General features: G+C 41.8%; 1 protein-coding gene across 25 annotated transcripts in view; it reads left to right on the forward strand.

The window, feature by feature from the left end:
• The window catches only part of clasp1a (cytoplasmic linker associated protein 1a), a 98,250-nt gene that overhangs the window by 26,072 nt on the left and 54,780 nt on the right, over positions 1–17,398 (forward strand). For 24 of the 25 annotated variants that reach the window (XM_047371313.1, XM_047371317.1, XM_047371321.1 and 21 more), the window contains exons 7-8: positions 7,676–7,773; positions 8,337–8,407. In XM_047371313.1, the coding sequence (XP_047227269.1) occupies positions 7,676–7,773; positions 8,337–8,407 (169 nt within the window). The remainder of the gene's footprint in view (positions 1–7,675; positions 7,774–8,336; positions 8,408–17,398) is intronic. The other variant, XM_047371335.1, reaches the window with a different exon arrangement.

Below are 17,398 nucleotides of genomic sequence, written 5' to 3' on the forward strand. Positions count from 1 at the left end.
ATCCCACATAGAATAAATATTAGAGTCTAGATTATATATATGATATAGATTAATCCCACATAGAATAAATATTAGAGTCTAGATTATATATATGATATAGATTAATCCCACATAGAATACATATTAGAGTCTAGATTATATATTTGATATAGATTAATCCCACATAGAATAATTATTAGCGTCTAGATTATATATATGATGTAGATTAATCCCACATAGAATAAATATTAGAGTCTAGATTATATATATGATATAGATTAATCCCACATAGAATAAATATTAGAGTCTAGATTATATATATGATATAGATTAATCCCACATAGAATAAATATTAGAGTCTAGATTATATATATGATATAGATTAATCCCACATAGAATACATATTAGCGTCTAGATTATATATATGATATAGATTAATCCCACATAGAATAAATATTAGAGTCTAGATTATATATGATATAGATTAATCCCACATAGAATAAATATTAGAGTCTAGATTATATATATGATATAGATTAATCCCACATAGAATACATATTAGAGTCTAGATTATATATATGATATAGATTAATCCCACATAGAATAAATATTAGAGTCTAGATTATATATATGATATAGATTAATCCCACATAGAATAAATATTAGAGTCTAGATTATATATATGATATAGATTAATCCCACATAGAATAAATATTAGAGTCTAGATTATATATATGATATAGATTAATCCCACATAGAATACATATTAGAGTCTAGATTATATATATGATATAGATTAATCCCACATAGAATAAATATTAGAGTCTAGATTATATATATGATATAGATTAATCCCACATAGAATAAATATTAGAGTCTAGATTATATATATGATATAGATTAATCCCACATAGAATAAATATTAGAGTCTAGATTATATATATGATATAGATTAATCCCACATAGAATAAATATTAGAGTCTAGATTATATATATGATATAGATTTATCCCACATAGAATAAATATTAGAGTCTAGATTATATATATGATATAGATTAATCCCACATAGAATAAATATTAGAGTCTAGATTATATATATGATATAGATTAATCCCACATAGAATAAATATTAGAGTCTAGATTATATACATGATATAGATTAATCCCACATAGAATAAATATTAGAGTCTAGATTATATATATGATATAGATTAATCCCACATAGAATACATATTAGAGTCTAGATTATATATATGATATAGATTTATCCCACATAGAATAAATATTAGAGTCTAGATTATATATATGATATAGATTAATCCCACATAGAATACATATTAGAGTCTAGATTATATATTTGATATAGATTAATCCCACATAGAATAATTATTAGCGTCTAGATTATATATATGATGTAGATTAATCCCACATAGAATAAATATTAGAGTCTAGATTATATATATGATATAGATTAATCCCACATAGAATAAATATTAGAGTCTAGATTATATATATGATATAGATTAATCCCACATAGAATACATATTAGAGTCTAGATTATATATATGATATAGATTAATCCCACATAGAATAAATATTAGAGTCTAGATTATATATATGATATAGATTAATCCCACATAGAATAAATATTAGAGTCTAGATTATATATATGATATAGATTAATCCCACATAGAATACATATTAGAGTCTAGATTATATATATGATATAGATTAATCCCACATAGAATAAATATTAGAGTCTAGATTATATATATGATATAGATTAATCCCACATAGAATAAATATTAGAGTCTAGATTATATATATGATATAGATTAATCCCACATAGAATAAATATTAGAGTCTAGATTATATATATGATATAGATTAATCCCACATAGAATAAATATTAGAGTCTAGATTATATATATGATATAGATTAATCCCACATAGAATAAATATTAGAGTCTAGATTATAAATATGATATAGATTAATCCCACATAGAATAAATATTAGAGTCTAGATTATATACATGATATAGATTTATCCCACATAGAATAAATATTAGAGTCTAGATTATATATATGATATAGATTTGTCCCACATAGAATAACAATTAGAGACTCAGCAGAGACGCCCAGACGTCCCTCTCCCCAGACACTTCCTCCAGCTCCTCTGGGGGGAGCCCAAGGCATTCCCAGGCCAGCCGAGAGACATAGTCCCTCCAGCCTGTCCTGGGCCTCCTCCTGGTGGGACGTGCCTGGAACACCTCCCAAGGAAGGCGTCCAGAGGGCATCCGGTATAGATGCCCGAGCCACCTCAACTGGCTCCTCTTGATGTGTAGGAGCAGCGGCTCTACTCCGAGCTCCTCACCCTATCTCTAAGGGAGTGCCCGGCCACCCTACAGAGGAAGCTCATTTCAGCCGCTTGTATCCGGGATCTCGTTCTTTAGGTCATGACCCAAAGTTCATGGCCATAGGTGAGGGTAGGAAGGTAGACCGACCGGTAAATCGAGAGCTTTGCTTTTCGGCTCATCTCTCTCTTCACCACAATGGACCGGCACAGTGCCCCCTAGAGGAAATCTTTCAGACCTTTATTTCTTGGCATTTTGACGGTTATGGCTTCCAGAGAATACTCGTACTCATCGTCTTCCGCTTTATCCGGGACCGGGTCGCGGGGGCAGGAGACTTAGCAGAGACCCCTAGACACCTCCTCCAAGTCAAGTTTATTTATATAGCGCTTTTCAGCAACAAGGCACTCAAAGCGTTGTACATGAGGAAAAACATTACAATGAGGCAGAAAGTCAAACACAGAAAAATAAATCAAATGACATTAATAATCCTTGGGATTTTGCTGGTAAGAGCTGGTTCTAATCCAATCTTTCTAATAGAGGTAATTAGCTCATTAAGTCCTCTGTGGTAGGAATTCATCTGGTGCTAGAAGAAAAATTATAATATTAATCCTTGAGGTTGCTGGTATGAGGCAGCTGTGGTCCCATCATTCAAATAGTAACTGTCATGGGCACTCACTGAAGTCCAAGTAGAGAAGCTGGGTCACTGGTAGGTCCAAACTTTTTAATACTAATAATGTTTGGCTGTCACTGGTATGAAATAGTTGTAATACAATCCTTCTAAGAAATCTAAAAATCTTTGGTCATTGGTATAAAAACAGCTTTAGTTCAAATTTTCAAATACTAATAATATTTGGCTTTTGCTGGTAATCCTTCTGAGAAATCTGAAAATCTATGAAAAGTAATGAAATCACACATTTAGGTAAAGTAAGATGGGAGAAAAAAAAAATCATATTTCAGACTGTATTCTTAGCAGAATAGAGTCTGAAACAATACAAAAAAACCTCAGCAGGGGGTAATCAACACACACATAAATAAAGATTCAGCAAGGGTACGGTGGAATCTTGAGGGTGTGAATATATATAAGTCTGAGTGTGTTTTCAAGAATTAGTCTGTCAACGCTGATAGAAGCACCATTGTCCTTGAGAAGAGAGGTGGAAGTTTTATCAATCATAGTCCTATCAGCATACAGCTGGTAGGGGAGTGCTGGGGAAGAGCGACGTGTTTATATAACATCCAGGAGATATTTTGTCGATAGCCATTTAGCAGAAGTTGCCAAGGCCACATGGGATGCCAGATTTAGAAAAACAATAAATGTTGTGGTTCAGGCAGTTGTGAATTTCCAACCACCTTAAGAGTTTTACTGGTATGTCTCAATTGCAAATCCAAATAGCCAAATTTCTGGTATTTTCCGCAGATCTGGAGCGTACAACTTCTCCAAGATTATATCCTTTAACCTCTGAGTCCAACCGCTGCCAGGCTGCGATTCTGTTCAAGAATCGTGTCCAGCTTGTGATTCTGCTCTCTTAACATTTCAGTCCGAATGTTGATCGCTCTACAGACTCCATCTAACATCGCAGGAAGCTTTCGAATGCTTTGAACAGCCGCCCACGTTTTGTGAATCACTCGATAAGCCAGGTAACCACCAACTCCAAAAAGCAGAAATCCTGTTGTCAAAAGTCCAAATATGTAGGCATTTTCTACGTCCTCGATCGACATCGTAGTCGGGAACACAATCTTCCACTGCTGCCAAGAATCTATTCTGTATCCACAGAAGAACGTCTCGCCTGGACTAGAGGGTCTCCTTTACCCAGTCTTTACCCGTTGAAAAGAAAAAATGTGATCAATTACGCTGAGAGACCAGCTGACCAAATCAATTCAATTCAGTTTTATTTATATAGCACCAATTCACAACACATGTTGTCTCAAGGCTCTTCACAACAGTCAGGTTCATACATTCCAATTAATCGTAACCATTGAACAGTTCAGTCAGATTCAGTTATTTATTCAAATTGGATAAAAAGTTTTTCTATCTAAGGAAACCCAGCAGATTGCATCCAGTCAGTGACTTGCAGCATTCACTCCTCCTGGATGAGCAGGTAGAGACAGTGGACAGTCACTGGTGTTGACTTTGCAGCAATCCCTCATACTGAGCATGCATGTAGCGACAGTGGAGAGGAAAAACTCCCTTTTAACAGGAAGAAACCTCCAGCAGAACCAGAACCAGGCTCAGTGTGAGCGGCCATCTGCCACGACCGACTGGAGGTTTGAGAGAACAGAGCAGAGACACAAAGAGAACAAAGAAGCACTGATCCAGGAGTACTTTCTATGGGAAGGAAAAGTAAATGTTAATGGATGTAGCTCCTTTAGTCGTTTCATCTAGAAAGAAAGAACAGATAAACTCTGATCCAGTTTTCAAGGTTAGAGTCTGAAAGAGAGAACATAGAGTTAGTTACAGTAGAAGCTCAGTCAGTATCCATGTCTAGGAGAGAGAAAGGGTTAAACACTGAAAGACAGGACCATGTGGATCATCTGTAGAAGGTGAGCATTAAGTTGTTGCAGAAGCTCGGATGATGCCCCTCTCCAGGAAGGTGTCACAGGTAGACACAGAGTCAGGCCAGGTGTAGCTTCTAGGAAGAGAAAAGAGAGACAACATAAAGTTAGAAGCTGAAATAACAGCAAACAATGCAAAATTGGAGAGTAGTATGAGAATGTAGCAAAGAGGGTGAAAGAGGTCATTATGTCCTCCAGCAGCCTAAGCCTATAGCAGCATAACTACAGAGATAGCTCAGGATAAACTAAGCCACTCTAACTATAAGCTTTATCAAAAAGGAAAGTTTTAAGCCTAGCCTTAAAAGTAGACAGGGTGTCTGCCTCACGGACTAAAACTGGGAGCTGGTTCCACAGGAGAGGAGCCTGATAACTAAAGGATCTGCCTCCCATTCTACTTCTAGAGACTCTAGGAACCACCAGTAAACCTGCAGTCTGAGAACAAAGTGCTCTGTTAGGAACATATGGACCAATCAGATCTCTGATGTATGATGGAGCTAGATCATTAAGGGCTTTATATGTGAGGAGGAGAATTTTAAATTCTATTCTGGATTTAACAGGGAGCCAATGAAGGGAAGCTAAAATAGGAGAAATATGATCTCTCTTTTTAATTTTCATCAGAACTCTTGCTGCAGCATTTTGAATCAGCTGAAGGCTTTTAACTGCATTTTGTGGACATCCTGATAGTAAAATCCACAATTTACAAGTTTGGAGGATATGCAAAGCGAGGCTCTGACAAAAATACAGACAAGAAGCAGGGATCAGCAGGGAGGGAGGGGGAGAAAACGCGTGTCTTCCACCGAGAGCAAGAGAAAAAAAAAAGCGCAGCTCCTCCGGGTGGAGCCCAAGGCGTTCCCAGGCCAGCCGAGAGACATAGTCCCTCCAGCATGTCCTGGGCCGTCCCCTGGGCCTCCTCCCAGTGGGACGTGCCTGGAACACTTCCAGAGGAAGGCGTCCAGGAGGCATCCGGTATAGATCCCCGAGCCACCTCAACTGGCTCCTCTCGATGTGGAGGAGCAGCGGTTCTACTCTGAGCTCCTCACCCTATCTCTAAGGGAGTGCCCGGCCACCCTACGGAAGAAGCTCATTTCAGCCGCTTGTATCCGGGATCTCGTTCTTTCGGTCATGACCCAAAGTTCATGGCCATAGATGAGGGTATGAACGTAGACCGACCGGTAAATTGAGAGCTTCGCTTTTCGGCTCAGCTCTCTCTTCACCACAACGGACCGGCACAGAGTCCCCATTAATGTGGCAGCCGCACCGATCCGTCTGTCGATCTCCTGCTCCATTCTTCACTCACTTGTGAAAAAGACCCAGAGATACTCGAACTCCCATCCAACCTGAAGAGGACAAGCCACATCACGTGCCTCAATATAATGGTCCTCCTGAGGGTGTCTTGAACCGCTCTTTGTCTGACCCATCACCTAGAGCCTGTTTGCCATGGGAGACCCTACCAGGGGCATTTAAGCCCCAGACAACATAGCCTCTAGGATCATTCGAGCACTCAAACCCCTCCACCACGTTAAGGTGGCGGTTCAAGGAGGGGGCTTCCAGAGAAAATAACCCCTAAAATCTCAGAACATCAGAATATTACATCAGAACCATGAAAGGGATCTTTTAAACAGAAATGTCAGGGTTCTGAAAACTATGCTCATTTCTATGAACTCAGTACCTTGTCTGGGCTCGTTTTGCTTGAATTACTGCATGATTGCGTCGTGGCATGGAGGAGATCAGTCTGTGGTTCTGCCCCTGTTTCAGCTGAGCCTTCAGCTTTGTGTGCATTATTGGTTCTGGTGTCTCACCTTCCTCTTGGCAACAGCCCATAGATTCTCTCTGGGGTTTGGGTCAGGCCAGCTTGCTTGTGTTACCATGGCAATTACAGCTTGTATTGGTACCTTGGTACCAATACCCGCTGGTGCTAAGTCTGTATTTCCACAGAGCTTGTCAGCAGAAGGAGGCATGATATGCTCTAAAATGTCCTGGTAGATGGCTGTGCTGACTTTGGACCTGATAAAACCCAGTGGATCAGAACCAGCAGATGACATGGCACCCCAAATCATCACTCACTGTGATGATTTGGGTAAGATGGTCGTAGCCCATGAGTAGCACCCATCTGTGTGTAGTGGATCCTGATGCGCTGACTCCAGCCTCAGTTCAGTCCTTGTGAAGCTCCACCAAATTCTACCACACTTTTTCCTTTCACTCAACTTTCTATGAATATGCTTGGATACAACATTCTGTGAACAACAAGCTTTTTTAGCAATGACCTTTTATAGCTTCCTCTCCTTGTGGAGGGTGTCTATGACTGTCTTCTGGACATCTGTCCAGTCAGCAGGCCTTCTCATGGTTGTGTGGTCTATTGACCCGGACTGAGAGACCATCTGCAGGCTCGTGAAGCTTTTGCAGGTGCTTGGAGTTAATTAGCTGATTAGAGTGGGACACCATGAGTTTCTAATGTTTCACTTTTTCACAATATTCGAATGTTCTGAAACACTGAAATTTGTGTTTTAGTTATCTGTCAGCCAGAATCTTTCTATGTGGAATAAATCTATATAATAAGAGTTTCTCTTTCTGAAATGAGGGACAAAAATGCAGAACTTTTTCATGGTTTGCTAACTTTCTGAGATTTTCCTGTAAATGTGAAGTTCTGCAGCCTTAAAGCCTAACCTCTGGTTTCTGTCTTGAAGAACATTCACAGAGAACATGAAGGGGTTAGCAGGAAGATCAGAACTAACACCTGCTAGTACATTATAGTAGCCTGATCTCATGGATGTCCTTTGGGCTTGATCATCAGGTCCGAGATGGAGCCATGTGCTGTTTGGTGGAGATCTACAGACATGTGGGGGAGAGGGTGAGACTGGACCTCAGCAAGAAGGGTCTTCCTCAGTCACGGTACGGTACAGGCGGGTTGCCGTCTGTCTCTCTATGTTGTCAGGTTTTCTCTCCTTCCTGTTGGGCTTCAGCTTGTTCTCTCACATCGCTCTATAACCTGATGGTGCTCTGAAAGGCCAGTCCCCATATTCAGGCTCCCCCTAGTGGAAGTATTGTATACTGCAGCAAAAAGAAGCAGTTTGGGTCTGAATGAACTACAGAGAATCCCCTTTGTTGCATTTCAACGCTCTGCTCTGTTGGTCTGTCACATTAAATCCTAAAGAGGTTTGTGGTTGGAATGGGACAAACTGTGGAAAATGCCAAAGGGTGTGAATACTTTTGTGAGGTTCTGGATATTTCAGGTTTCATTTTTCTCACTTCACTTTAGCATATGAAGGGAGAAGATGTTTCCAGGTTTAGGTGCCTGCGTCCCTCAGGAATAAAACAGGAAAATATTGATCTTTGTGATCTGGTTGGAAACAGAATCAAGTTTACAAAGACGAGCAGAAATCAGTATTTTCTCTCTGTATCCGTCCCTTTATCAGACAATTTATCTGTTTTCTTGTCTCTGTTCTCTTTGATAGGTTGAATGTTATCTTCTGCAAATTTGATGAAGTCCAAAGATCTGGGAACATGATCCCATGTTCTGGCTCAGGTGAGTTCCTGTTTGGGTTTGCCCCTCATTGCTCAGCGCCGCTGCCTGTTGTTTCCTGTGGTATGGAGACGAGTCTCTGATCATGTCCCTGCAGCAGATTGGTGAAATGTGGAAAGCTTCAGTGGGGGGCAGAGAGGACAGCTGCAGGCCTGAGTTTAGGACTCTAGTCTGTTCTTTCAGGGCTTTACTTTCATTGTGTCTTTCAGTCCAAGTTTCTCCTTTTTTCCATCACCTTCATCAGCTCCTTTAAGCCTGTGTGTTTGGATCTAGATGTCTAGATGAGAAGCTTGGCCTCAGGCCAGACGGAGAGCCTGTGGCTGGAGGAGATGAGTTTTCCCTGCAGGACATAGACGTCCACTGGATCTATCAGATGCTCCTCTTTGGAGCCAAAACCAGCTAAAAATAGAAAAAGCATGAAAGCAGGATGGAGCTGCAGACACGTTCCCATGTTTTGTTCCTTCAGCTCCTTGAATTAACCTTTAGGCTGCAGTGAAGAAATGATTACTGGCTTTAATGATTACCTTGGTCAAATTTAGTCTTAATGTTTAATTAGTATTAAAGATGAAATGAACTATAAGACCTTATTTGGTCATGGCGCTCTTGAAACCAGAGTTTTTGGATTGACCATTGAACATTTTGGCTCAGATGGAAGCAGAGAAAGTTCAGATCATAAACCAGCAGCCTTCTCCTCGACTGCTGCGTTTCATTGGGTCAGTACCTTCATAATAAGAGCTTTCTGAGCTTTAATCCCATAATCAGGCTGAAACACAGTAATTTATCCCTGATAAGGTCTAAAAATGATAATAATAATCTAGTATGGAGGACATGCTGCGAATAATTACATGAACATTTATGATGAAGCCAAGCTAACTGGAATGATTTAGAAATGTCTCTTCTGTTGGATCTTTATTATGTGGTAAGAGTCAACTTTACTTGAGAGATTTATTTTTAAATGAAACTTTGAGACACAGTGACTTTCATTTAGTCTCAGCTGTGCTCGCCAGGTTGGCCAGATTATGCAACCTGATTGAAGTATGCTTAGATGTTCACCTATGCTTAAATTCTCCATTAGGGGTTTTTCTTTCAGATTTTATGTCTGCAAATCCTGATTTTCTCCGAAAAGCAACCAGCTGAGAAAGGAGGAGATGTTTGGAGGCTTGTAGTGTAATCCCTGTCCTAACTCAACCTGGTTATGGACTGGTTAGTTAGTTGGACGCGCCTCCTCCTGACAGGGTCGGCACTGTTGTTACTGCTGCAGCAACACATGCTGCAGAAGGCAAACATCCTGGGGATCAGGCCGGTCCAGCGGCTGTACCCTCTTCTTCTCAGCCAGGCCTTTTTAATGTGGTTTTCCATCGTTTTGGAGGAAAATGATGGAGGTCCCTGGAAAAGATGTGGTCCTGAAGATACCAGATGTTTGTCTAAAATTTCTGCTGGATGTTTCTGTATCAGTGCTGCCATCAGAGAAAAGGAGATGATCCAAGCCTATTCCATGATGGAACCTCCTACCATCAGAGCCCACCTGCACGGGCTGGTTCCTGACAACAGGCTGGATGCTCCTTATCCAGTAAACATCTGGAGAACTGATGCATCTGATCCATGTTCCCACTGGGTGGTGGTCCGTCCCAGACAAGCTGACTCCTCCTCTGAGGTTAACGTCAGGTTTCTTCTCTGCTCAGTGAAGTCTGTGGAGCTAACTCTGGATTATAGAGCTGGACAAAGGTTCTTCAAAGTTCTATCAGCTGGTGATGGATCATGGTTCTAGATACAGAACGTTTTAGAGACCAGAGATCACTGATGTCCAGCTGAAGCTTCTCCATGAAATTCCTCTAGATCCCTTCAAAGGTTTCATGATGTTCTTCTTTGCTGAGGGAGAAATCTACAGATTCCTTCCAGTGGTTCCTTTATGAACTTTGACTGATTTTGCCACAGCAGAAGATCTCTTGAACTTTGTTTTTTTTCCTGTTTATCCTCATGGAGCTGCTGGAAGCTCCTGTGAGGTCATATAGGAATAGACATCTGGCAGGAAGGTGTAGAGCAGTCATGATCTGCCCTCTGGCTCCAACTGGATCTCTCACAAGCTGCTCTGAAGCTGATTTGCGGCCGATGGCTCGTATGAGCTGGAATCCTTTTTCCTCAGATAATAAAGTGTTGTGGACAACTTCTTCTGTTCAGAGAGATGAACATGTGGAAAGTTCTCTGACTTAGTTTGGTTGGTGTTTGCAGCACCAAGGCTCTGTTTTCAGACCTGACTTTAGGGCTCTTTTTTATGACAACTGATCTGGTTGTTCCAAGGTTCTCCAGCTGACCCTTAAACAGAACCATCAGTATTTACCCATAAGTCAGCCTCAGCTAACTGAGCCCAGAGCAGCACTCAGCGCAGGTTTCTATAGCTGCAGTTTCCTGTCTACTTCTTTGGACAGAAAACTGACTCATGGGTAAAAGTGGCGATGCACGCTGATCTCATCCTTACCTGCAGGCTGACATTTCTTCTCATAATGTTAGGTGTAATATCTGCAATGAGTCTGCAGATATGAAATGTTCGTGGTTCTACATCTCTGACCCACAGCACTGATGGTTCTGTATGTTTCTGCCTTTAATAACACGTGAACACATGTACGAGTGTTGTGGGTGATGAGAATTTAGTCTGCATCTTCTTCCCAGTGATCCCAGCGGGGGGGGAATTATTCCCCTTTTTTCTGCTTGGAAGCGACCCGACTTTCATATCCGGGCTGAAACCCTCAGAAACCCAGTTTGTTCAAGGATCAGCTGAAGGCACACGTTCTGCAGCTGAGTTCAGCTCTTCCAGTTTGAATGGAAGCAGTGGGAGGGTTCTGGCAGTAAGGACAGAGAGAGCTGGAGGATGGTGAGACGTTCGGTTTGGAGAGTGGCCATTGGAGCAGAGGGTGGGAGGGATTGGGATCAGAACCAAACAGCCGTCTCTGTCGCAGCAGCCAGAGGTAAACAGAGATTTAACAGTGAGGCAGCACTGTTCCTCCTGCTCAGAGCGGCTGACTGCAGAGACATGACGGCTGAGGAAGGTAAGACTGGCGACTCGTCCTCTATCAGCTCTCATGCAAGAGGGACATTAAACCACATTATTTAAGATGTTTCTCCTGCAACATAACGAACAGGGATGTTGTTCTGTACTCTCACCAACCAGGGCGTTTTATTCCTTCCATTTCGCTCAGTGTTCCTCATCAACACATTCAGTAAATTCTCACAACGCTGGAGTTTGTTGGTTTTTCCCCTTAATTAGCAGAACCGGATCAGTTTTAGATGTTTTTACAGGGAAGAGGAGCCAACCAGTGTTAGAATCTGCTTCGTTCTTCAGTGTGACGTCAGCAAGCGTGATCGCACTCCTGCCTCTGGAGTCATTATCTAGGCATATACAGTACAGACCAAAAGGTTGGACACACCTTCTCATTCAAAGAGTTGTCTTTATTTTCATGACTATGAATATTGTAGCTTCACACTGAAGGCATCAAAACTATGAATTAACACATGTGGAATTATATACTGAACAAAAAAGTGTGAAACAACTGAAAATATGTCTTATATTCTAGGTTCTTCAAAGTAGCCACCTTTTGCTTTGATTACTGCTCCACACACTCTTGGTATTCTGTTGATGAGCTTCAAGAGGTAGTCACCTGAAATGGTTTTCACTTCACAGGTGTGCCCTGTCAGGTTTAATAAGTGGGATTTCAAGCCTTATAAATGGGGTTGGGACCATCAGTTGTGTTGTGCAGAAGGTGGATACAGTACACAGCTGATAGTCCTACTGAATAGACTGTTACAATTTGTATTATGGCAAGAAAAAAGCAGCTAAGTAAAGAAAAACGAGTGGCCATCATTACTTTAAGAAATGAAGGTCAGTCAGTCCAAACAATTGGGAAAACTTTGAAAGTGTCCCCAAGTGCAGTCGCAAAAACCATCAAGCGCTACAAAGAAACTGGCTCACATGAGGACCGCCCCAGGAAAGGAAGACCAAGAGTCACCTCTGCTGCAGACGATAAGTTCATCCGAGTCACCAGCCTCAGAAATCGCAGGTTAACAGCAGCTCTGATTAGAGAACAGGTCAATGCCACACAGAGTTCTAGCAGCAGACACATCTCTAGAACAACTGTTAAGAGGAGACTGTGTGAATCAGGCCTTCATGGTCAAATAGCTGCTAGGAAACCACTGCTGAGGACAGGCAACAAGCAGAAGAGACTTGTTTGGGCTAAAGAACACAAGGAATGGACATTAGACCAGTGGAAATCTGTGCTTTGGTCTGATGAGTCCAAGTTTGAGATCTTTGGTTCCAACCACCATGTCTTTGTGCGGCACAGAAGAGGTGAACGGATAGACTCTACATGCCTGGTTCCCACCGTGAAACATGGAGGAGGAGGTGTGATGGTGTGGGGGTGCTTTGCTGGTGACACTGTTGGGGATTTATTCAAAATTGAAGGCATACTGAACCAGCATGGCTACCACAGCATCTTGCAGCAGCATGCTATTCTATCCGGTTTGCGTTTAGTTGGACCATCATTTATTTTTCAACAGAACAATGACCCCAAACACACCTCCAGGCTGTGTAAGGGTTATTTGACCAAGAAGGAGAGTGATGGGATGCTGCGCCAGATGACCTGGCCTCCACAGTCACCGGACCTGAACCCAATCGAGATGGTTTGGGGTGAGCTGGACCGCAGAGTGAAGGCAAAAAGGTCCAACAAGTGCTAAGCATCTCTGGGAACTCCTTCAAGACTGTTGGAAAACCATTTCAGGTGACTACCTCTTGAAGCTCATCAACAGAATACCAAGAGTGTGCGGAGCAGCAATCAAAGTAAAAAGTGGCTACTTTGAAGAACCTAGAATATAAGACATATTTTCAGTTGTTTCACACTTTTTTGTTCAGTATATAATTCCACATGTGTTAATTCATAGTTTTCATGCCTTCAGTGTGAAGCTACAATATTCATAGTCATGAAAATAAAGGAAACTCTTTGAATGAGAAGGTGTGTCCAAACCTTTGGTCTGTACTGTAGGTTAGAAGCTGCAGCATTTTCAGACGTTTCCTCTAACATGTTCCTGCTGAGCTGCATCGTTCCACATTAACGTCTAACATAGCAGCAGCAGCTGAGGAGCTGATGCACCGTAGTGATTTTTACCTTCAGCAGTGTTGCCGGTTACTTCCTGTTACTCTACAGAGATGCTCTCCTGCTACTCAGTGAGTCTTAAATAAGTTATTTCTCTATTAAATTTGTGTTAGTAAAGCAGAAGCTGACAGAAAATATACAGCAGGAACCTCAGCAGTCTGAAGGAAACGTGCACCACATTCCTGGGAGCTTCAGGGGAACACCGAGCCAGCAGACATGGCAGAATCAGAGCGGACAATAGAAACCTCTTCTACACCTTCATGCATCTCAGTGGAGAGAAAATCCTGCTCGTTATATAAATGTGTTTGCAGAATCAGAACCTTGATGACTTTGCAGATTCCAGAGCAGCTTCAGAACATTTCCAGTGTTTCCTTGTGAATCCTGACACCTGGTGAACATAAACTGTAGCACAGCCGAGATGGATCAATCACTCCGGTTTGTAGCAATACTGGCACATTTATGAAAAATTTGTTTTATTATCTGAAAGAATCTTTAGGCATGAAAAGAGAATACAATCTAACATTGACTTCCCCTGGTTTTAGAATGGCTCCCAGTTTACTGAGGTCATGAACTGGTGTGTTCAGGAACAGTTTGGGTCTGGAGTTCTCTCAGCGCTTATAACAGCTGGTCTTTTACAGGTCCTTCTCAAAATATTAGCATATTGTGATAAAGTTCATTATTTTCCATAATGTCATGATGAAAATTTAACATTCATATATTTTAGATTCATTGCACACTAACTGAAATATTTCAGGTCTTTTATTGTCTTAATACGGATGATTTTGGCATACAGCTCATGAAAACCCAAAATTCCTATCTCACAAAATTAGCATATTTCATCCGACCAATAAAAGAAAAGTGTTTTTAATACAAAAAACGTCAACCTTCAAATAATCATGTACAGTTATGCACTCAATACTTGGTCGGGAATCCTTTGGCAGAAATGACTGCTTCAATGCGGCGTGGCATGGAGGCAATCAGCCTGTGGCACTGCTGAGGTCTTATGGAGGTTCAGGATGCTTCGATAGCGGCCTTTAGCTCATCCAGAGTGTTGGGTCTTGAGTCTCTCAACGTTCTCTTCACAATATCCCACAGATTCTCTATGGGGTTCAGGTCAGGAGAGTTGGCAGGCCAATTGAGCACAGTGATACCATGGTCAGTAAACCATTTACCAGTGGTTTTGGCACTGTGAGCAGGTGCCAGGTCGTGCTGAAAAATGAAATCTTCATCTCCATAAAGCTTTTCAGCAGATGGAAGCATGAAGTGCTCCAAAATCTCCTGATAGCTAGCTGCATTGACCCTGCCCTTGATAAAACACAGTGGACCAACACCAGCAGCTGACACGGCACCCCAGACCATCACTGACTGTGGGTACTTGACACTGGACTTCTGGCATTTTGGCATTTCCTTCTCCCCAGTCTTCCTCCAGACTCTGGCACCTTGATTTCTGAATGACATGCAGAATTTGCTTTCATCCGATAAAAGTACTTTGGACCACTGAGCAACAGTCCAGTGCTGCTTCTCTGTAGCCCAGGTCTGGGGAATGCGGCACCTGTAGCCCATTTCCTGCACACGCCTGTGCACGGTGGTTCTGGATGTTTCTACTCCAGACTCAGTCCACTGCTTCCGCAGGTCCCCCAACGTCTGGAATCGGCCCTTCTCCACAATCTTCTTCAGGGTCCGGTCACCTCTTCTCGTTGTGCAGCGTTTTCTGCCACACTTTTTCCTTCCCACAGACTTCCCACTGAGGTGCCTTGATACAGCACTCTGGGAACAGCCTATTCGTTCAGAAATTTCTTTCTGTGTCTTACCCTCTTGCTTGAGGGTGTCAATAGTGGCCTTCTGGACAGCAGTCAGGTCGGCAGTCTTACCCATGATTGGGGTTTTGAGTGATGAACCAGGCTGGGAGTTTTAAAGGCTTCAGGAATCTTTTGCAGGTGTTTAGAGTTAACTCGTTGATTCAGATGATTAGGTTCATAGCTCGTTTAGAGACCCTTTTCATGATATGCTAATTTTGTGAGATATGAATTTTGGGTTTTCATGAGCTGTATGCCAAAATCATCCGTATTAAGACAATAAAAGACCTGAAATATTTCAGTTAGTGTGCAATGAATCTAAAATATATGAATGTTAAATTTTCATCATGACATTATGGAAAATAATGAACTTTATCACAATATGCTAATATTTTGAGAAGGACCTGTACTTGGATCCAGGAGCTGTTTGTAATTCAGGTCAAACCAATAAAATGTTTTTCTGTGAGCCTTTGTGTTTTATTTGGACGACCAGATGAAGTTCAAGCCGTTGCTGTAGTATAGAGCAGCACTACTGAAGTTGGAGGGACAGTTCAGTGTTGTGATACATTAAAGGGAACATTTGGTGCAAAATCCACTTTTGTATTTATCCTTTAAATCCATGTTGTTGTGTACGTGGAGTCTGTAGGAGAGCAGAAGAGCTGAATTTAGCCTCCAGGTGCTGCAGATGTCATTATTTTCTGTTTGGGTCGTATTTTTCAGTCTGGTCAGTTCTCTCTCTCATCTGTTACATTTTTCATCTGTTATGTCTCAGTGTTTGCTGCTAACCAAGGTCATGGACCTCGGGCTGATCAATTTCATGTGTCCGCCATATTTATTTCTCACTGTGATTTTGTAGTCCACGCTCAAGTATGCCAAAACTGAAAGAGGAGAAGTTCGGGTCAGTTGTTAGGTGTATTAACCCACACAATTAATGACACCGTCCCCCAGCATCAGAACCTCTTTAAAGTACCTGGTTAAATTTAATTTCATGGAAATGTTCCCACATTAGTGGGGAAATTCCTCTTCATCCTGCTGAAGGCGAGCGAGGGAAACCTGACCAATCCCAAACAGGATCAAGTTCTAAAACATGGGTCACTGGTTCTAGTTGGATGTAATTTAGGGTTGTCAGTACCGCTGCAGCTGACAACAGCTGTGATCAATACTTCTTTATGCTCCATGTTAAAGTCAGTTCATATCCTCCTCACATGTCTCCTCTGAGTCTCCTCATGTCTTTCCACAAGCTTTAAAGCAGATGAAGCACAGTCGTTTTCTCTCGACTGTTTACATGTTTGTTCATGTTTAGCTTGATTCTTCATGCAGAAGCTGCTTGAAGGCTGCATGAATGAAAGCCAAACCAGTCCAAACCAGTTGGCTATTCAACTAAAGTAATGGTGATGTAATACTGACCTTCTCCCAGCTCTCTGCAGTCTGAACTCAAGTCTGATAAGAAAATTAAATCCATCGTTACTGATTCCATCTGCCTGGAAGGAGTAAGCCTCTTCTCTCTAAAAACAAGATGGCAGCGGGCCTTAGGTTGCAAAGCTGCATCTGGATGAAGGACAACCCTTCTGGACGATGTCCTCTGTACAGCTGAGACCAAAGTAGAGATGTCTGACCAGCTCCATGTTTGGAGAAAACCAAACACAGAATATTAGCAGAAGCACCTCATACCAACTGCCTAGCACAGCGATGGAGGGATGATGATATGGGCTTGTTCTGCAGCTGAAGGACCTGTGCAGTCTGATTGGACCAGGATATCTTCTTTTTACCAAAAATAATCTAGAGTGAATTCCTCTGCAGGGTGGCTGAGCTCTGTATCTGAGATCAGCTGCCTCTCAAGGTACTTCTCATTGAAAAGAGAACCTGTGAGGCCAGAACCCAGTGGAGGAACTTCAGATCCTCCGAGGCCTTGGAAAACCTTCAGAGATCTGCGCAGAAACAAATGTATGTAGGCAACGTTGGACAGAAGAGTGGACCAAAACTCCTGAAGGACGTGAGAGACAGTCACTCCCTGCTGAGAAGGAGATTAAACCCTGGTAAATGTTGATTTGTTGTGG

Source organism: Girardinichthys multiradiatus, chromosome 7 (genome assembly GCF_021462225.1).
Source record: "Girardinichthys multiradiatus isolate DD_20200921_A chromosome 7, DD_fGirMul_XY1, whole genome shotgun sequence".
In the NCBI taxonomy this organism is placed as follows: domain Eukaryota; kingdom Metazoa; phylum Chordata; class Actinopteri; order Cyprinodontiformes; family Goodeidae; genus Girardinichthys; species Girardinichthys multiradiatus.